The 22,105-nt window shown below is 40.5% G+C and overlaps 3 protein-coding genes across 3 annotated transcripts; 2 read left to right on the top strand and 1 right to left on the bottom strand.

Moving 5' to 3' along the window:
• Window positions 1-899: 899 nt before the first annotated feature.
• On the bottom strand, window positions 900-2,026 carry cldnb (claudin b). Its single transcript, XM_034607120.1, has one exon. The coding sequence runs from the start codon at window positions 1,912-1,914 to the stop codon at window positions 1,273-1,275; it is 642 nt and encodes a 213-aa protein (XP_034463011.1). The 5' UTR covers window positions 1,915-2,026; the 3' UTR covers window positions 900-1,272.
• A 5,139-nt stretch (window positions 2,027-7,165) lies between these two features.
• Window positions 7,166-9,318, top strand: cldnc (claudin c). The gene has a single exon (XM_034607125.1). It carries the CDS (start codon window positions 7,676-7,678, stop codon window positions 8,348-8,350), a length of 675 nt encoding a protein of 224 aa, XP_034463016.1. The 5' UTR covers window positions 7,166-7,675; the 3' UTR covers window positions 8,351-9,318.
• Window positions 9,319-11,564: 2,246 nt separating this feature from the next.
• Window positions 11,565-12,832, top strand: cldnh (claudin h). The gene has a single exon (XM_034607092.1). The coding sequence runs from the start codon at window positions 11,665-11,667 to the stop codon at window positions 12,313-12,315; it is 651 nt and encodes a 216-aa protein (XP_034462983.1). The 5' UTR covers window positions 11,565-11,664; the 3' UTR covers window positions 12,316-12,832.
• Window positions 12,833-22,105: the final 9,273 nt, after the last annotated feature.

Genomic DNA, 22,105 nt, shown 5'->3' with positions numbered 1-22,105 from the left:
CCCACACATACAAGCTTTGTTACCTCAAGCAAGGCTTCAAGATTGGGAACAATGGCTCCAGATCCCACCTGTGCTCTCACACACACACACACACACACACACACACACACACACACACACACACACACACACACACACACACACACACACACACACACAAACTCAAAGAGAGAGAGAGCGGGACCCTATCACAAGCCTTGAGCAAACAAAAACTCTGGGTTTGGGTCTTTGCATTCAGCTCAAGCTGATCAGGACTTGGAAATTGAAAAACAACTTGGTTTTTAATTAGAATGAATAGGTCTTTTTTTGTATAACAATTAAAACCATCTCAGATATGGTTTGTAGGTACATTAAGGGATGTTATCATTCGGTCCACTAATGGAGCAAAGTTCTCTTCTAAGAAGAAAAAATATTTTATTGACAATACGAGAAAATGAGGAAAACCCTAATTCCAGATTCCTGATTCCATCAAAGGGATGTGATTGTTTCCTGGCATTTCAGTATTTTCTCTTCGCAAATGAAAAATTGGTCCTGCGAGTCCATGCAAAGTGCAAATACTTCTGCCTGTAGGCTCACAGTTTAAACAAAGACCAGCCATCGTGCCTCTTTTTCTGCCACACCTAAACCTGATCTACAAGAAAGTCAGACAAAAGATGCTTCTCAAATGCCGCAAGGGTGAGGATCTTTGTTTTAGAACGTGAGAAGTGAACATACATCTCTGCAGGTGTAAGAAATAGAAGTTATATTAAAAAACAATAAATATAGGAGAAGTTTGATGTTAGACTTCCAGCAAAATATTTATCTGCTCCACTTTAAGACCAGTGAATTGAAAATTTAATTGAATAAATTGTGATGAACACAGCGGCTGTGTGAAAATAAGAAAGGAAGCGTGAGAGATCTCAGATTTGTAAACAAATATTTATTTACAGTGTAACCATCACATCATGATTCTCATACAAATACTTCATAAAAAACAACCCACATAAACATGGCAAAAAAGGTTTCAGAATAAGACAGAGGTTGTAAAATATTTATACAAACAAGAAAATGTTTCTACGGCCGTACACATACGATGAACTGTGTTAAAATATAAAACTGAGTTTCCTCTTTGGGTGTGATTCCTTTCCTGCTTTTATTTTCCTTCAAACGTGCTCATGAGGAGTAACTTCTTAAACAAGAAACATCCTGAATGATCGACACTCACAACCCAGTAGCACCAGTGTTTTTGTCCCTTTATACAGTTTTCCAGTTTCACTGATTTCTAGACCAGATTCAAACGTAGTCTTTTCCGGATGTTGGTGCTGAGACATCAGATCTGGGAGCTTTGTACTTTGCAGTGTACCCTTCCTCCTTTTTGGGGCAGTTGGCGCACAGCATCCCCCCTCCAATCAGCATCAAGGCGGCTGCCCCCCATCCAATGTAGAGCGCAGCACCCAGCTCTCTCTTCTGGGCGCTGACCATTAGCGGGTTGTAGAAGTTTCGGATGATGGTGTGGGCCGTCCAGCACACAGGGACGAGGCAGAGGACCCCAGCTGCAATGAACATGACCCCAGCGGCAATGCCCACCTTGGCCTTGGATGACGGGTCATCCACACAGTTGGTGCATTGCCCCCCAGCGACAGAGAGCAGGATGGCCAAGATTCCCACCACGATGGCGATGATGGTCAGGGCCCTGGCAGCCTGTAGGTCGGAGCTGAGGGCCAGCATGGAGTCGTAGACCTTACACTGCATCTGTCCTGTGCTCTGGTGCACACAGCTCATCCAAATACCTTCCCAGCTGGTCTGCGAAGTGACGATGTTGCTGCCAATGAAAGCAGTGACCTTCCACATGGGAATAGCACACACAACAATGGCACCGATCCAGCCCACGATCCCCAGGGCCGAGCCCAGCATTTGAAACCCGGCAGACACCATCGTGGATTTGTTCCGGTCTTGCAGTGACGTAAGCCTTCGGGGTTGTTTGTCTTTTTTCTGCAGTGGAGCCTCTGGTCCGTCAGGTGAGTTTTGCTGAATGGGAGAGGAATCAGAGGAGAGCAGGTACATATTGTGGAGGAGGAGGGGCTGTGGAAGCAAACAGTTCACCGTCATCACTCCCTGTTCTTCAGGTCCAACCCCAAACTCAACAAACACATAACCTGTTTACCCTCCCCTCCCCCCCAACCCTGTCATTTAAAGAATTGTTATGAAATGGCTTTGCATGTAGCACCACACACACACACAGAAAAACACATCATTTAAACACAATACAAGCATCTTTTCCAAGAGAAGTTGATGATAACTTTTGTATTATCAAATTCCTTCATAATCCCCCCCCCCCATCTCGAGTTTCACCTGTAGCAGTTGGAGGGCGGAGTCCTGATTGAGACGATTTAAATGATACCTCTGACGAAAACTTCCCACTGACCAAATATGGTGTGCTCAGAGGTGTCGCCGTATTATAACTTAAAAAAAACTATGACTAACATGCTCCTGGAACCAAAATAGCAATCAAGACCAATTTGACTCATCCAAGTTTCGTAGAGATGTACCTTTGTGTTCTGTGACAAACACATCCTAAGATCGGTATCTGACTCCCAGGGTTCCTCTGTACAACAAGGGGCCTATCTGTGGTTATGTTTATGTCACAACAGCACTTTGGTTAAAGTCAGGGAACGATTAAGGCTTGAGTTCAATGTCAATTAAGTAAAATCATCATATATTGTGCTTTAAGTCACTTTTAACTTTCCACAAAGAGGCCGACTGGCCCATGTGTCTCCAAGACTCCAATGGAAAGTGAGGAAACCCAAGTGCTTTAGTCTGGAGAGATGGCTTCAGGAATACTTGGGCTTGTTCCCAATGCAACAAACAACCACAGCCTAACAAAGGCTGGACAATTGACTTGAAGGCCTAATTGACTTTAATTAGATCACTACTTAAACATTACATAATTTAGTCACAAAGTGTGGTGGGTCTTTTTTCAGTCCTGCTCATTTTAGCAAAGTCTAAATATGTGACACACTGCAGACGGGCTGTTTATGTTGAAATAATGTGGATGTTCTCTTATTACAGCTGTAAGGAGATAAAATGTTGGTTGTCTCATGTCACAATTTTTAGGAGAAACATTGTCTTCACCTCCAATAACTCCTCATGTAGCTGATTTGTTAATTTATCTAACTTTTTATAGACTGTGTCCTCTCATTAAAATGGGTTCAGGGTATTATATATATATAGATATAAAACTTTATACATCATATATAAAACTCAGGCATTCAACGGTCTTCAGTCTACTCGTGTGTACACGGAGGGTGAAAAGCCTCGCTCACACACTGAGTCACTTTCCTGCAATAAAGTGTTTCAATAAGGAGACAAACAGCGTGTGAGTCATGTGACCCCTGCTCTGATGTAACACAGGTCAGTCAACAAGAAATCACACACCCCATGAAGTTACACTGAAGTTCAATTCCTTGAAATGTTAAATTTTTGGTTATTTTATTCCTTTAAGAAAAAGAATTATGTTTTTCAAAATAAAAGAAATAAGCAGTAGAGGTTCACTATTTAGAGCTAAATATGAAGAGACCATGTGAAATGATGGCAGATTTTTTTCTTTCTGATGTTCTCTCAGTGTGTGTCCTGTGAATCGGACTGAAGGCTGATTGTGTGAACGTACAGTTGGTGTTTTGTTCACAGGAGATCACAGGAAAACAGCTTGTACGGAATATTGGTGGCGTGGGGAAGGGTGACAAGCAGGGGTCAGTGTACGTGCAAGAGATGTGATAATAACACATATTTGACAGGTCTGGATTTTATTACTCAATCCCTTGATATCAAATGAAATCCCTAGAGTTCTTCTCTCTGCTGTTCTCCCTTCTGCCCAGTGGGAGGCAGCAGCTGCTTCTCCGTGTGTCGTAATCTGTCCTGAGTTTCGCCGGGACGAGTCACTTCTGGGTTCATGTATGACTCACAGGGTGCAGAGATAGAGACTGATAAACCAGAAGGACATTTTAAACGCTATATTTTGCTTTCTGTTTATAAACGCTTCAAAATAAACACCCGTGATGAAGAAATTCATCTGTTTTTATACACAAAGAGAAAGAAGAATGTCTGTTGTTAAAGTGTGGCATCCCCCAGGACACAAGAGCTTTTAACAGCAGCTTTTAACGTGTCTATAAACCTCCACGCAGCCTTTAAACCCAAGGTTTTCAACCTATTTCAGAGGAGTGATACTTAATTAGTAACTAAGAGTCAACCAGTATCACCACTGACCTAATAAAAGCTTCCAGGAAACTCTGGGATTGTTCAAGAGATACGAATGGGATTTTGACGAAGATGTATTTATTTGGTGCTTTAATCTACTTCAGTATAAAACATTACACACAGACATAATGTCTGAGTGACATTATAGTGCCACTAACTCATCTTGATTGACAGATTAAGAGCTTGATATCCTTAATATGATCCAAGAGGAGGAGCCTGAGTTACTATGGATCATTTCATTATTTATTGTTTAAACTTCCTCCTCCCTCCATCGTTTATTCTACATCTATCCATTCCTCTGTTAGCAGAAGAGAACATACAAACTTCTTATAAAAAGGCAGGATTCTAACTAGGAACCTTCTTTCTGTGAGGCAACACAGTGCTGTAACCACTGCTCCACCGTGCCATATAGCATTTAGTTTGACAGGGTTCTAAAATGTCCAAGGAATTAACTGCTTAATGGAGTTTCATTATTATTCAAGTCTATTTAGAGTGAAGTATTGTTTGGAATAATTTGTAGCTTACATCCATTTTTGGAAAAAGTATTTCAATCATTTTATGTAAGAAAGAATCAAATTATACTATAACAAATAAATAAAAGTATTAACAACAAAATGTTTTGGAATGTTTAAAGTTGTTGTGTGTCATCGTTTAATTATTATGTTCTGGATCATGTCAGACGGTGAAGTTGGAGCCAGTTTGGGCAACTTTATACACTGTTGGACACATTGTTCTGAAATAATAAGACATGTGTATATTTAGTAAATTATCACTCTGAAAAGTAATGTTAGTACGTAAAAGGAAGTACCACTAATATGTTACTTCAGTAAATTTACTTAGTTGCTTTACACTGATTCCAAAAATGTATATTCAGTTGACTGACAATAAGTGAATTAGAATTTTCTAGATGAAGTTGTAAAAAGTTATGATTTTCATAATTTATATATTTTATTAGTAAAGTTTCCGGGAAAGCCACATATTTTCAAACACATTCTTATATTGTTATGTCTGTGGTTCTTTTACTTCAGATTTCCACAGTTCCCCAGGCAGCACAGTATCAGCACGTCACCTCCCAACAAAGATATCTCGTAAGTGTTTTCCAGTTTGTATGTAGGTTAGTATGATCAGTGTGTTGGCAGCGTGTTGCAAACTCCTGCACTCATGTTATCTGAATTCCTCTTGGCAGAAGACCAAATAGATACACCTATTAATCGCCCAGTCGTATACCCTCCGATTTACAGTCTCCAGTGAGGGTTTCTATGCATGTGAGCAGGAGGAAGAGATCTCACTCTCACAGAGAGTAAACAACAGGTAAATGGATAATCGTGCTGAAACTCATACGTCAACTCGTGCGGCAGATTCTGAAAATAACGATACAATTCATAATTGTGTGGATCTTTCCTCGGCTGTGCAGTATTTGAGTCGCTCATCTAGTCGCCCTCCTTGGATGAACTGATAAGACGATGTTGGTAAAAGGTCAAGGTCATGTTGACTTCACAAAACATTTTTTGGTCACAGGAAATGTAACTAAATCTGTGTAATTGGATGAAATTATAGAGAGATGACGTTCTAGATCTAAAAGGTCAAAGGTCAACCTCACTGTGACATCAGGATTAAAGGCTACAACTCAGGGGGGGAGATTGTGACCTTATTTCTTGCAACTTGACTGTTCTACGCAATCATGATACAGTATTTTTTGTTTGAACATTAGGGGGAAAGTGGGCTCTCTCTCTTTGGCAGCTGTACTGATGAAATGAAATATTTATTGTAGCTTCTTCAGCTGACGAAACAGAGAGATCCAACACAGCTAAAAGTCAAATATCAAAGTTTAATTTGACAGCTGGCCAAGAATACGATGCAGAATGAGAGGCTGTACACGCTGTGTTTGTTTTATAAGATAATATGTCTGTGTTGTCACTTTATGCACCAGACTGGAGAACACACTGTAGTAGTGCTGTCAAGCAGCGACTGAAACATCAAATATTTCTTGTTTAATAGTGCAAACAAAGAATTAGATAGCGTTATGGTCAAATATGATTTGAGTTAGTATTAGATTGTTCGTTTCCTTCCTTAATAAAAGATAATCTCAATGAGCTGACTTTATCTTATTGTGGTCACTGGGCTGACCATTCTTTGGCAGACGTGTTTGACTAATGCTAAATAATATAATAATGATAGTGTGTCTGTGATATGGGAGCAGGTAGATCAATGGCCCGAACTCAAGAGAAGCCACAAGTTGATGTGAGGCCTGTGTCTCAGAGCAAAACACTGGGTTCACTCAGCTCCACTGATAACATGACATTCCTCACATTTTAGCTGGTTGTTGTATTCAGGTTTTGTATTTGCTCTGCCCGTGGAACCTGGTTAATCAAAGACAGCGTCGTGTGAAGATGTCCTGAAAAGTACACGTATACTGTACTTCATGTCATAATTGATCCCAAGCATAAAAACCAAGAGGGAGTTTCAGTACGCAGCTAAAATAACTACAGGTGGTTCAAAGAGGCAACACATCTATAAAGAAATATTCTCAACATTTCTAGTTTGTCATTAACTCAGATCTTACAGGACATTGCCTGCATGGCCCAGTGGAGGTGGAATGAGGATATGAAATATTTAGACTATGAAAACATGACAAATCACAACAAAGCAGAAAAAAAACTGGAAACCAGATCCCCCTCAAATTTAATCTGTGCTGAATTCCTTGTTTTTTCTTCCCCGTGTGTCCAGATCCACTCCCTCTCTTTGCAAAGAGCCGACCTCTCTCTACACACACACACATCTTTTTGAATACGTGTTTGCATATCCGTTACAGTCTCATGTGGTCTGCTATCAACCACATAACAAGCTCTGCCCTGGTCACTCATTACCTACTGACAGTCATAAAGCAGACACTCCCACAGCTACCACAGGCAAAAGGTTAAACCATAAAAATACTCTTCATTTGAAAAAAAGCACGCAAACAAGCAGCTGCACGCCCAGGTGGTAAATGAGGTCAATGGCCAGGTCGCACCTGATTGGTTTGGTTTGGTGAGTGATGTCATGTCTTAGGAGGACCTGGCCGGTAATCTATAAAACGATGAGGGTCACTGACGCCTTAAAAGCACAAGAACACAGGAAAACAAGCTCCGAGCGCACACGTACACGCAGGGGAGAGTCAGTGGAGGAAGCGGACTGTGAGAAATCAACACTTCACTGGATTCAGGAGTAGGTGCAGTAGCTACAACTTGAGGAGGAGGCGCACCCAGTGGAAAGAAGGGTTGACAAAGAGGAGCTCAAAGGGCAAAATCAAGACGGCCTTCAAGTGTTTGTCGAAACACAAAAGTGGGAAAAGGAAGCAGGGAGAACTGAGAGCAAGAGAAATTTTAATTTAGAGGAACTGAAGAGGAGAGAAAGGACAAATAAAGGAGCTTTAGATTCACCAAGGGGACGTTTGTCTGGGTGCATGATGGTGAATTTTGGACTTGAAGTGGTCGGAGTCGCTCTCGCGGTGCTCGGCTGGGCACTGAGTGTGGTCAGCTGCGCTCTGCCAATGTGGAGGGTGTCTGCTTTCATTGGCGCCAACATCGTCACGGCCCAGGTGTACTGGGAGGGCCTGTGGATGAGCTGCGTGTTCCAGAGCACGGGGCAGATGCAGTGCAAGGTCTACGACTCCATGCTGGCCCTGCCTCAGGACCTGCAGGCGGCCAGGGCGCTCACCGTCGTCTCCATCATCGTGGGCGTGTTGGCCCTCCTCATCTCCATAGTTGGAGCAAAGTGCACCAACTGCATCGAGGACGAGGTTGCTAAATCCAGGGTGATGGCCGCTGCTGGGGGGTCGTTCATCGCAGCATCCCTGGCCCAGCTAGTGCCTGTTTCCTGGTCAGCACACACCATCGTGGTCGAGTTCTACAGTCCGCTCATCCTCTCTGGACAGAAGATGGAGATCGGAGCAGCGCTGTATCTGGGCTGGGCCTCTGCTTCCCTGCTCATGATTGGAGGGTGCATTCTCTGCTGCAGTTGTCCCCCACAGGAAGAGAAACCGATGAGATACAGCATGCCCCCCCAGAGTCGTATGGCATATTCGGCGGCACCAAGGTCGGTGGCTCAGAGCTCCTTCAACAGGAAGGACTATGTGTGAGCGGAGACCAATGAGGGATTCTTATTCACACTCTATTTTCACATGTATCCTGCTTATTTGTACATGTTTGGGAAATGTGTATCAAAAAGTAGCTAATTGATTATTGCATTAACTGGAACCAGCTGTTCACCAGAGAAGAGCTTAACCAGATGTTTATTTTTTTCTATTGCCGATCATAAATGTCTGCTTATATATTTGAATGTGTTTGGATTTTTGAGACCATGGTTTTATGTCAAAGTTCAGCAAATTTGTGCTCAGAAACATTTGGAACCATTATGGATATTTCTCCTGTGTACATATTAAGCATCATTCTGTCAACTACTGTTAAGCAAACAGGGACAACGTTGTGACTGTAATGAGTTTTATTTACAGATATTTTGATTTTCTTGCAAAATACAGACACGGGCTTAGTCGCAGATGTGACAGCTGAGCAAAATGGAGTTGACGTCTCCGATGCAAGGTCAAAATGGCTGAGTTATCTGTAAAAAGAATGAGGGAAGTTAAAATCAGGTGATACGCGAGTGATTGTATTTGTTTCCCCTTTGTCACATTGTCACAGTGGTTCCTGTTGCTGTGTTTAGACATTTTCTACAAAGGTTAAAACGTCTGTGTTGCATGTCTCCTGTTGTGTTAACATTGTAAAGACTTCCATTCAAATGTTTGAGGTATGTGGCTTCATGAATGAAAGTGTTGTTTTTTTTCTTCTTGTTTCAGATCTACTGAATTTATTAAAATAATTTAAATAATACAAAACAATGTAGTAGTGATTTTTTTCACCGTGACATGTCAGCCTAACTTACACTGGCTGGTCTTAGCAATGATTGAAACGATCATTAAATGAGAGCAGAGGCACACACGATGAAGAGTGATCAGGTTTTGATTCCATAAGTTGTATAAATATTTTTGGCGGTAAGGCACCTTGGCATTGGTTGCCACCCACCAATAAACCGGACGAAGAAGAGGAAATTCAAAGGAACATGGTCATCATAGTTATGGAAAATAAACTGTAAGACATAATGCGCACATAGAAAAGGCACATAGGTTAAGTTCCCCGGTTTTTAAACTGTAAAATCATTTAAATCGACAGCCTGAAGAAGAGTTACTGGTGTCGAGGTGAATATGTTTAACACCTAATGCCAGTGCTGTGTACAGAAACCTGATGTAATGGTAGTAACAGGAAGTCCCTTCTGTTTGCTGACTTAATACTGAAGCACTGATACCAACTTTTTCCTGTTTTGAATAGACAAACTTCTCTGTGGGTTTTGGTAGGCGTGCTGACCTATTTCTGCCCCTGTGAAATACATAATAAAAATAATAAATAATTTGTATTATTGGTGTATCAAGTGTGCATCACGTTATTAAAGATAGGCCTGATTTTAATTACTTGAAGTTCTGCTTGGTAGCTTTTCTTTCTCCAGGATCAATTAAGTCTTTTATTATCTTAACCTTACATAATACATTATAATTTATTTGTACAATGTAACAAGTAACTCAAGATATCAAATTAATGTAGTGGAGTAAAATGAAAATACTCATCAGGACTCGTACTTACAAGTACAAGTACCTTAAATTAAGTACAGCAAATGAGGAAAATATTCCTAGTTACTTTCCATCACTGGTGACCTCATCATTTGAACCCATGATTAATAGATGTGTGATCGATATGAGCCTCCATCCCGTCACAACGATGATAATTTATATGGTTGAATGTGTAAATTCCTGTTGAAACAGTTGGTCAGTGCAGGTGTAGTGAAGCAGGGAACCTACAGGTTATAGTTCTTATCTCAATCCACTGATGTTGTTACATAAACACACTGAAGTGAAGATACTCATGATAGAACGACAATAGAGACTCCCTGCTGTTTGGCCCCAGGGTTTGTTTACGTGAGAGTTTATAGCTTTGTTAGAACTATTTTGTGCTTCACACCTCGAATGTGAGGACATTTATCTATTTATTCAAGAAAATCTCCCTCCCAGTTTAGGAATTACGTAGATTTTTCCATGGAATGTCCTGGTTATTAGACTGTTCTGGTCCTGAATATAAAGTGGTAAAGAAAAATTCAAATTCTTGACAAATATCTGTACTTCTTGTCCAATTTATAGTAAATAATGTCAGTAAATATAGTTCTTATGGATAGTGTCCTGAAAATGTCAAGTTTAAAATGTTTATAAATTAGTTTGCACAGAACTGTCTCTTTTAACAAATGCTTTTTGTTTTCCATTATTAATTTTTGCCATTGATTCCTGGATGATTCTGCTCTGTGTCTTAGTGTGTGTTTTAGTATCATGTGTGTACATTAAACTTTTTTAATTTAATTTGGTGCCATTTTGACCAGGACCAGAATTTGTATCTCAGTGGGAACTTTCTAGTTGTATAAAGGATAAATAAATACAAATAAATATCAAAATGCAATAACTACATCTTTCAAAAATAAACAACTTGGTATTTTATTTTAACCTTCTTATTCTTTTACAAAAAAAAAGACCAAATCAAATTTCTTTGAAATCTAAATTTGACTGCCTTATTTATTTATAAATATCTGCAAAGCCTTCTTTGAATAATCCACTCAGACAGGAGCTGTGTGAGTTCAGAGTTTAACCGATACTGAGACGATCACGTTGTCTGTATGCCTAAGGTGTCTGAAAACCGACCCATTATGTTTTCTCTCTGCTCATATTTGCTCAGGGGGCAGTTATTCCGGTTTCCAGCCGAGCTTTGGGATTGTTTTCCTCCCACCGAATCCCGACAAGTGGAACCAGGAAGTAACAAAAGATCAGTGGTATCAGGGAGCCGGAGTGTATGTTTGCAACAGTGTGTTCCTCTCTGGTCTCCGCTGTGTTTAACTCGTCTACTTCCCTCAGGTCCCACCTTATTTACTTTGTTTACTTCAGACCACACCCTGAATTTACTCATCACAGTTTTATCAACCTGCATCACACAAATCAAGGGCTTTTTTGGAAGAGGCAGCCGTCTTATCAACCCCCATTAACCACAAACACACACACACACAAACACAAACACACAATAGGACACTCCCTCCCTCCCTCCCATCCATACCTCCTCACCTGTCTCCAGCTCCCCTCCTCCACTGTATATGCACACAGGTGTTCTTGTGTGTGTGTGTGTGTGTGTGTGAAGGCGGCCTCCTGCTGACATCATCACCATGGGACTCCTCCTTGCTCCACTGACATATAAAGGATCTCTTGTTTCCGTGGCAGCATCTCTACATCCCACACAGGTGCTCGTACTGTTCACGCCTGATCGACAGAGCAGGAGACTGTTCTTAGCGTTGCTCCTCAGACAAAGAGCCATCATGTCGATGGGCATGGAGATCGTAGGCATCGCCCTTGGAACAATTGGGTTCATCATTGCCATAGTGACGTGCGCCCTGCCGATGTGGAGAGTGACGGCCTTCATCGGCGCCAACATCATCACGGCTCAGACCATCTGGGAGGGTTTGTGGATGACCTGTGTCATCCAGAGCACCGGCCAGATGCAGTGCAAGATCTACGACTCGCTGCTGGCCCTGTCTGCGGACCTGCAGGCCTCCAGGGCCATGACCATCATCTCCATCATACTCGGGGTGCTGGGGGTCCTGATCTCCATCGTCGGCGCAAAGTGCACAAACTGCATCGAAGACGAGGCGTCCAAGTCCAAAGTGATGATCATCTCTGGAATCTTCTTCCTCCTCGCCGGCCTTCTGGTCCTCATTCCTGTCTCCTGGACAGCCAGCGTCATCGTCAGGAATTTCTACAACCCCCTGCTGACCGACCCACAGAGGAGGGAGATGGGGGCATCTCTCTACATCGGCTGGGCCGCCGCCGTGCTGCTCCTGATTGGCGGGGCGATGCTGTGCACAAGCTGCCCGCCAACAGAGAAGAAGTACAAGCCACCCCGGATGGCGTACACTGCCCCACGCAGCACCAGTGCAGGCGGAGGGTACGACAGGAAAGATTATGTTTGAACTGCTCTGAAATGTTTGGCAGGTTGATTTGAAAAGTAGGAAAAAATGTTTGTTGCACATGAATGTTTTTTGTATAATTATCTTGGACCACAGGGTGAATCCCACAAAAGACTCCGACATGAAGATGTATCTACACATGTTGATCTTTCAGCTTTGCTTTTGGTTGACATGTTTTAGTTTTGAGGTGTATCGTGCTTGAGATGCTCTAATGTTGAGCGTGCGGACACGAGAGCCTGGTTTCCTATTTACTTTATTCTTTTAAAATGTGTTGTTCTTTGCAAATGTAATATTTATACTAGAGCTTCTGTGGCATTATGTGAATTTGAAAACTATCTGCAGCTTGTGTGCGTGGCTCGATCGTTTGGCCGGCCGGTGTCGTGTTTCACTGAAACTTCCAGTTTAAATGCTGTGTGACAATGACGAGGAAGCTCTCGTTTTACATGGATTTGCTTGTGAGATTGCTTAGTGTGTGTGTGTGTGTGTGTGTGTGTGTGTGTGTGTGTGTGTGTGTGTGTGTGTGTGTGTGTGTGTGTGTGTGTGTGTGTGTGTGTGTGTGTGTGTGTGTGCGTGTGTGTGTGTGTTTTGCATGTAATATTTGCTTAGGAGAGTTTCTGCCGAGACTGAAACTGAAGACGGGTTCACGTTTTGGCCCAAGGTAACAACTTAATCTTCTTCCACACACAGACTGTTTCAGGTGGCCGACAGCAGTCGTTTGACTTCATATGATTTTTGTATGTGTCTGTGAGTGTGTGCATTTTACATTTCTGTGACAAAATGTATTTCAAAATGTATTTTATCATCATATTATTCCAGTGAGTGTCTGTGTTTCAAATAGATTTTTATCGATGTGTCTTAATTTCAAAACTTTTATAGCTTTTTATAATATTTAGATTATAGACAATGGCCTGTACTGTAAGTAAAACAAAGACAATGTGTGTGTGTGTGTGTGTGTGAGTGAGTGAGAGAGAGAGAAAGAGACCCTGAGGGAACATGACCGCAGCTGTTGAGCTGTTGCAGGATGTGTGTTTCCAGATCAGCAGGATGTGTTTTGTGTGCCTATAGCTCCTCAAACACTGTGACATGATTGTGATTAATTGTTTATAGTTGTGTTTGAATTTCCAAAATAAATGTTGTCTTGAGACAGATGTGGATGTTTTTTGTCTTTACTCAGGATTGAAGTTAAAAAACAGCAACAACAAAAAAAAAAAACACTACTAAAACTATCCAAATCAAACAGTTTCAAATGCAGAAAGATGGGTTGGGCCTCAGGCCTCAGGAGTCAGGTTTCTTTGTTAAGCCGCAGTGATACAGTTGACTTGAATTCATCAGTTTAGTCCCAGTCATCCTCAATGTTTAGGTGTGACAGGCGCCACATAGGTTTTATAGGAAAGGAAAGGACGAGTCATCACCGTAGCTCCAGTGAAGTGTCAGTAGGAAGTTAAACCACAACGAACAAAAATAATCCTTCAAGGTTCAGAGGCCTCATCCTAGAAATCGGTTTATGAAGGTGTGGCCTTCGTCAACCAAGTTGTCCGCAGAGGCCGAACCGAAACAAGACGGTCTGGTCAATGTAGGATTTGTGTCACCAGCTTGGTCCCCACTTACCCATGGGTCGTTAGCTTCTTTTTAGGGCTGCACTTACTGCAGCGTATCCCCCCACATAGTTAGCTCATCAGCCTCGTCACCAGCCACCACCCACAATGACAGGCGGGCTTGAGAAGGATCCGACCGTGAGATCCTTGGTTGCTCTCGAATGGAAGGAGGCATTTGTCGACCACATTTGAAGGAACCTTTGGAATGGGACTGCCTATCGCGCCGCTGTGACACAATCCATCTTCGTGTGCAGCTAACTTACAAAAAACTTGAAAGACTTTTTTAATGACAAAACAAAACTGTCTCCCTTTTCCACATTGGCTGCAATAAGGTCAGATGGCATCTTATCTTTCCAGAGACATGTTCTAATTACGGTCTTCAACATCTACTGTTGCCACTCATGCTTTATTTTGCAGATTGTCAGACTGCTTCGTTATTATTATATTTACACAGACGTGTAGGATTGTTTGGCTTTGGTGGATGTGTGAGCTCTACTCAGTGCTATTTTAGTTTGAATTGTTTTAACTACATGATACTACAATGATTGGATTTGATAAAATTCTGTTTTAGATTTTGCTGCATAATATACATTTAAATTAATTTGTTTTTGGTTCCATGCCCTGATTTGTCCTTTTGTCATGTGGCAACAGCACTCAGTTAAACTTTGTCATGCATAGCTACATTCACACTTCATATATACAAACACATCTGTGTATATCTAAACTAGGTTGTTGACACCCACAATAAGAACCACACAGTTAACTCAGTAATATTTGCCGTGTTGTAAACACCCTTATTTGTCTGTAAATAAAGGTCAGTGTGGCCATTTTGAATTTTATCCTTTGTAATCATTAAAGATTTTGTTTCTCTATTCCTTACACAGGCTTTGTGTTTATTCATTAGATCTGAATAATTAAAACTGTCAAGTAAATTACAGTCATCGTGTTTACACCTGAGCTGTTTAATCTTTAACCCTTGACTTTCTGGTTTTTAACTCGATTTTCTTTTTGCTGTCTTAATATCAAGAGCATGGTCTTTCACTTTGAGAGCAGGACTTATTGATTTCATGTTCAGAATTCTTTATGCTTTCACTCAAAACCCAGCACTCGCACCAGAACTTGCCCCTGCTTGGGCTTATATTTGCGCTTGAACTCAGATATTTTGTTGCTCGGAAAGTTTTTCTGCACTTCACTTCAGCTCTTCTCCTCGCGGTCACGCTGCTTCCGAGCACAACTGAAACATTCGCTCTCAGACTTCTGAAGCGCAGGAAATCCGTCCAAGCAGGCGGGTTTGGTGCGAGTGCTGGTTTTTGAGTGAAAGCATCACAGTGAAACTTAATGATGAGAGTGGATGTGACGTGATGAGCAGCAGTCAGTTAAAAAGTAGCTGAACTACTTATGTACCAGGGGGATGTAAATGAATGACGATAAAGACGTTTGGTAAATAATAAATATTCAAACTTAAAGGTTCATTTTGTTGCGTCCCTCTTGGGTTTGGTAAGAAAACCGATGAGTTTGAGCTGACTTATCAAGATTACCATCATTAATGCGGGGGGGGGGGGATGTCAGATGTCAGAACACATGAAGCACTAATTCACCACATTTCACAGCCTTACTTGTAGAGACGTGCAGCAAAGGTACTTTATCAGCCCCAAGTTCACTGTCTTTTACCAATCAGTCACACGCACACACTCACACACGCACACACACACACACACACACACACACACACACACACACACACACACACACACACACACATAGCCCTGTACTAAGAGGACCATGATCAAGGTGGGTGTGTGTGAGTGGAATTTGACCAATTCAATGGAAACATAGCTGTCAAAAATATGATGAAGTGTAACAATAATATTTTTGAAAACACAATTGTGAATAAATCATCCAGCAGCAGTTTTATTGTGGGTTTGAATCTGAGCGTTGACTCTTTTTCTTGTTGTCTGTGTGAGAGAGAAAAAGACGCCACATTCCAGCGAATTATAATTTTGTTCACAACAACTCCCTCCTCAGCAGAGTTCTTCAGCTTCTTGCAGTAGAAGGAAAAGGTCAAACCTAAAAATACCCTGAACAATCATGGGCCCACTCACCTTGTTTCTTTCAGTTATGCTATAATAATAATAATCTTTACTTATAGAGCACTTTTCAATACATATGTTACAAAGTGCTTTACAAAGGCAGCATAAAAACAGACGGGTCATAAAACATCAGGTTTAGAAGAAACAGGTCAAATACATTTGTGTATAAATACAAGTGCTCAGTAAAAGTTATAAAGAAGTCAGTTATAAAGTTGTCTTTGAGTTGCGAAACTGTTCCCAATTTGCATAGATAACTGGTGAATATCAGGTTTTGATGCTTTCACACCACCAGCCATTTATCTCAGTGAACAATCTTAATTTGCACAGAAACCAGAGGTCATGTTTATAAAATGTATTGATTAAACAAAACAAAACGTATATAAAACTATGATATAAGAAATCCATAATTGGCTGCAGTGTTATTTGTATGGCAGCATGTCAGAGTTAACTTCACTCAACTAGTTAGTTCAAGTCCTAAACCTGAATGAATGAAGACACATTTTGACGTGTGGTGTTAAAACATAGTTTCATAATGCAAACATATTGTTTGTTTGGACATAAACCTACAGCTCCTCAACACATATTCAATGATTTTGACCAAAATGAACAATATAATGTTATGTGTTGGGGTCTAACAAACATGTTGATCAAATTTCCTTCCTCATGAAATATATGGATTTTTGGGAATATTTAAAGTGTTTAAAGTCATGTTAGTTTTCCATCTTTGATGTGTGTTGTTGTGCAGCAAGACTGAATAACCTGGTGGAAAATAGATTATGTTCAGAATCAACGAACTCTCAACTTATCGTGAGCGTAAATTAACAACGCGTCCTAATTACATCGATAGAAGACGTAACTGCAGGGTTTCTCAATGATGTTCAGCAGAGGATGTTGACGGGAGCGGACGAGTAACGTGACAGCAAATAAAAGGAAAAAAGGTCAAACAAATGTTGTGACAAGTCAGTGCAGAGAATCAGGGCCACTGATCTTTCACACATGTCACAGATAGCACATCTGAAAGGCGACACGTGAAGTGGACAGGTAGCGGATTTCTGTCAAACAGGATGACGACCAAACAGCAAAGTCCGCCGGGTTCCTGATAGAGACACTAGAAACTCTAATCCCACGTTATCACTGGTTTTTTAACCTCATTGACAGATTGGCTGTAAAGTTGTGTAAAGCTGATAAAGTATCTACTGCAAACACTTAAGTAGACAGGTGCAGGCAAATATGTTTTACACGTATTAGTATTATTCATTTAAAAAAGAATTACAATTCTAGTATTTTTTACATTAACACACAGACTACTAGATATACAGCTCTCATCTTTTGATACAGGACACATACACGTGCAGTAATTCATAATAAAAATAATACTTTGCCCATCCTGTCGCGAAGCCCCTGCCGATTCAAGATGTCTGTTCCTCGTCGTGATGTGTTTGTTCTGACTGAAAGTCAAAAAGTCTAAATCACAAACCTACAAATACACGACAAGATTGTTTATCCTTGTTTCATATTTTTGTCTTTGTGTTTGTGTAATGAATGAAGTATTTGAACTTGCAGATTCCGGCCGCCCTAATAATGTGGAGCTCAGGCTGCGGCGTCTCCGAGTCGAACCTCCACAAATTCCATGAAAAACCTTTTCAAGTTTAAAGTCAGCATATTCAATCAAAACCAGATAACTGGAGCCAAAAGCACGAACATGACTCGAGCTTCCACAGATAACAGAAAGTTAAAGAAGGACTAAGAGTTTGGACCGTCCTCTGCTGTGAGTGTTCAGTGAAGATAAATGAGACGTCAGCACTGTGACCCCAGAGGTCGACCACAAGGACTGTAGCATGTCTGCAGTTGGAACTGATCCCTGTGAGGAGATGGTTCTCGTGGTTCTTACAAGTTCCCTTGAAAATTTAAAACATTTCTTTCCTCTCCAACAGCTCTCGGATCATTTTGTTTATCAGGGAGCTTCGAGCTGAGGTTTGAGACTTGCTGAGTCATCAAACCATTTATATCTAAATGCTGATAAGTCTGAGCTGTTGTGAGAAGCCCAAAACACGACTAATTAGAGGGAAATATTTTGGTATCACTATGTGGATAAACAACAAATAATGTCTGGCTCATGATATCAAATCTGAGAAAGAGATTTCCAGGAAACTGTCTGTTTCTTTTCCTGTTTATCCTGTAACTTGTTTTTGTTGGAACTTTTTAGAGCCAAAGCAAAAATGAAAATGTGTTTTTGACAAATAAATGTAGAAAAGTGCAGGATATTTATATTTTTAGTATGTGCATCATAAGCCTCAATGTATTGCTTTTATTAAAAAGAAAATCTCAATAGTTCTTCATGAATTATCAATAGCGTCTTTTTGAAACCCCTGTAACATTTAAATTATTTTCTTTATATAGTGAAAATGCTCCTTTTATGGTTAAAAAACAGGAAAAAATCTGTCATTTTGAAGGAGTTTTAAATAGAAATAGCATAAATATATAAATATAGCTTTTTTTTACTCATGTGAGGTATACGTCTGCAATTGTCCAACTTATAATATCACATGCAATAACTTGAAATGGCAAAATAACGGCAGTATGTGAAATAATTTCTCGACTGAAGGCAGCGACGACTGACGAATGTGGATGAAAACAAACACATCAGAAACCTTGTGCTGGCAGTTTTTTTTTGTTTTTTATTTGGTTCAAGGAGAACTGGAGCTGTGACAGTGTTTTTAATGGAATAGAAAGTGCACACTCATCTGTGAATGCTCTATTCTTCTTTCAGTTGGGCCCGAGCTCCCTCGGGCCTCTGTCTCATGCCGTCACTATGGCGACAGCTCGCAGCGTGCTTTATCCCAGCAGACTTGTCTCCCATAGCAATGCATGTTTTGGAGATGCAGCGAGGGAGGCCAGGTTGTCCGGAGTCATAAACCGAGGGTTTGTTTTCATGTCCCTGAGATGATAGAAGCAACAGACACGAGGGCAACAATTAACTGGACTTATTGAGGGAGTAACTGGTGACAACGATGTGTAGTTTGCTGAACTGCGCAGCGCAGGATGAGGAGCACCTGTAAATAAATGTCCTTGAAGCTGATTACCTCACTGAGATACTTTGGCACTATTCTGCTTTGAAGACTCAAGAGTGCCTCAGATTCATGAAGCTCGTTTTAATATTGAGCTATACACTTCAGTTTCAGGCACTTCAAGTAAAGTGAGGATGATTATAAAAATAATCCCATGAATAGTTTATATTTATTATTTACTTCTTGCAAAGTGCAGTAAACAGAAAAAAACTGATGTGACCTCTCTCCGGCTTTAGAAGTTCCTTTGAGTCCACTTGCTGACAGTGTTTTTAAATTCTCGGCACGTACTTTGTTCCAAGTATCTATGAGAACTTGCCACAGTTCTTCTGTGGATTTGATTTTTGTGTGTCTTTTTACTCCTCGTCTCCCAGACTGACTCTGTGATGTTGGGATCGGGGTTTACCTGTGCCTGTTGCAAAACACAGGTACCTTTCCTCTTCTATTCACTGTTAATATCTACTTGGTACTGCATGACGAACCAAATTTATTCTAAAGTGTCTAAACCTTTGGCACAGTAGAACTATTGAAGATATGAAATTAAGTAGAGCTGTGTAGAACCGATGAGTAACAACTTATTAGAATTCATAAAACTGAACCGGCAAAATGTAATAATGTGGAGCTGAGACCAGGAAGTAATTAAATAAATCACTGAAAAACAGCTGAAGTATAATTTAAAGTATTGACATAAAACTTAAATTGCAGCACAAGACCAAAACATGGTGTTAAGACTGGTGATGTAGAATTCCACATATCAGAACAATCACAGGTTTGATTAAGGTCTTTTATAAATGTCCCCATTGTTCATTTACTGAAAGCTGCTCTCTCAGGGAGCAGCTCTATGCAAAAACAATAAGGAAATAGCCCTTAATGTAACGCTATGGCACCACCAAGTGGCTCGGACTACAGTCACATTGAACATCACTGTGTTGAGAAAAATAAAAGTAAACAAGGGGAGGCCTGACAGACAGGACACAGTAGGGCCCGGCGCCCAGCACCAGCCTGGCGGTCTGTGCAAAGGCTTTGCTGCTGGTTACAGGAGGTCTGCTGCTGTGGTCTGCTGCTCTGTTCGTGGAGTCCGGTTGATGGACAGTTGCTGGTGGAGGAATATAGGACGGAGGTGAACCTGCTGGGGCTGAAGCCACTTCAGGTCTCTGAAGAGGGGCACAGTCGAGATCCTGGTCCACTCTGACACACTGAGGCACTGTAGGATACAAAGAAAACTTTTTCTGAACAGATTTAGGTGGAGTTTCAAATCCTCAGCAGGCTGTCGGCCTAGTCACACAATATTTATTACTTGTTACTTCAATGTAAAAACTTGCCCCTCAGTGATTCAGAGACTCTTTTCAAACATGTAAAGACACTGTTGAAACGTTTCTTTAATGTTGAATCAACTTCAACCACAAAGAAACTTTTCATGTTGAATTAACAAATATTTGTCTGTAAACACACATAATTACAATATAAAATAGCGAGAAAAGAAAAAATCTGAATGAAATAAACAGTCCAGAGATCAACTAACAAACAAGACAATAACACTTTCATGAGACAAACAACAAACAAACTAAACAGTTCTAATCATTCTATTTCTCAGACTTTGAGCAGAGTGAACCCTCTTTAAGATACAAAACAATACAAACACACACAAAAAGAAGCCTTTCTTCCACTAGTGAAACATCTTTTCAAACAAATGTCTAGAAGAACAAGAAGTAAAGTGACAGCTGGACTCACGGAAGGTTCACAGGAGAGAAGAGTTTAAGATCTGCTGCTTGTTTGGAGACAGAGCTGCTACTGGACCAGCTGCTGTGCGGTCATCTCTCCACAGGGAGGCGCCATGACTTCTACTCCTCCGTATTTATAGGCGGAAAGACGGGATCAGTGATTCACACATCAATTAAAAAGTGCTGAAAGGAAAGATTGGAGACTTCCTGTCTTTGATATTATTTCGACATTATTTATTATCCATTCAATAATCACTCCTATCTATGGAATTCAATGGCTAATGTGCAATGCATTCCACTGTATATATTCTGTTTCAATTGTTTATATCATTTCTATTATATTTCTATTTTATACTTCCATGCTCTTATATTGCATGTTTGCTTATTTATTACTTTTACCGATGTCTATTTTTTGACTATCCCTGTTACTGCACCACAGCAAATCTCCCCATTGTGGGATGAAGAAAGGATAATTTTATCTTTTCTCAGAAGCAGTAACCGATGATCACAATCATTGCTGACAATACTATGTTAGTATATTATGTAGTAATAATAATTTTCAACAATAATGAGATAGTTAGTCATAATGAGATACTAAGTCCCAATAATGAGTAAGTAATTATTTAAAAAAGGTTTCTCACTATAATGACTTAGAGGGTCTTTATTTTTTTATCTATGGGCTTCCATAGATTTCAGTGCATATGATTATGTAAAATATACATAACTTCAGCTCATTGTTCTGTATCTTAACATAGGCTGAAAAATATATATTTGTAATGTATTTAATGACGTAGTTATTAGTAGAAGTTCATTTCATTGAGGGTATATACATGTATAGCTGTATATCTGAAGGATCAAACTATTTATAAATACTAAACCACTGGTGGTGGAAATGAATCAGATGTAATTATATTTACACAGGTACTGTGGCCAAATGCATTTTTAAGGTACTTGCACTTAACTTGAGTGTTTCTACTTTACTCTTCTACATTCACTACATTTATTTCATGACTTAATTTATGAGCTAATCTGCATAATCAGTTACTGATATAACATGTGATCAACAAATGAATTATGAATAATTACGTGAGGTTCAATCAGTAATAATGTTTTGATTGATTGGTTGGTTGGTTTATTGATTGATTGATTAACATTGTACAGCCTCATTTATAAGTCCTTCCTCGGCCCCTGTGAACATTAATAGAGCTGAATGTGTTTTATTGTCTCTCAGGTACAGTTTACGGCGCCTGGCACCAGGAGCCTGACAGACCGAACCCAGGGCCCTCAGACCCCTCGGCGTGCTGTGCGTGCTGTGCGTGCCA

The sequence above is a fragment of the Hippoglossus hippoglossus genome, chromosome 14, assembly GCF_009819705.1.
Source record: "Hippoglossus hippoglossus isolate fHipHip1 chromosome 14, fHipHip1.pri, whole genome shotgun sequence".
Taxonomy (NCBI): domain Eukaryota; kingdom Metazoa; phylum Chordata; class Actinopteri; order Pleuronectiformes; family Pleuronectidae; genus Hippoglossus; species Hippoglossus hippoglossus.
The sequence above is the reverse complement of the archived record's forward strand: the minus strand, read 5'-3'. Positions and strand labels throughout refer to the sequence as shown.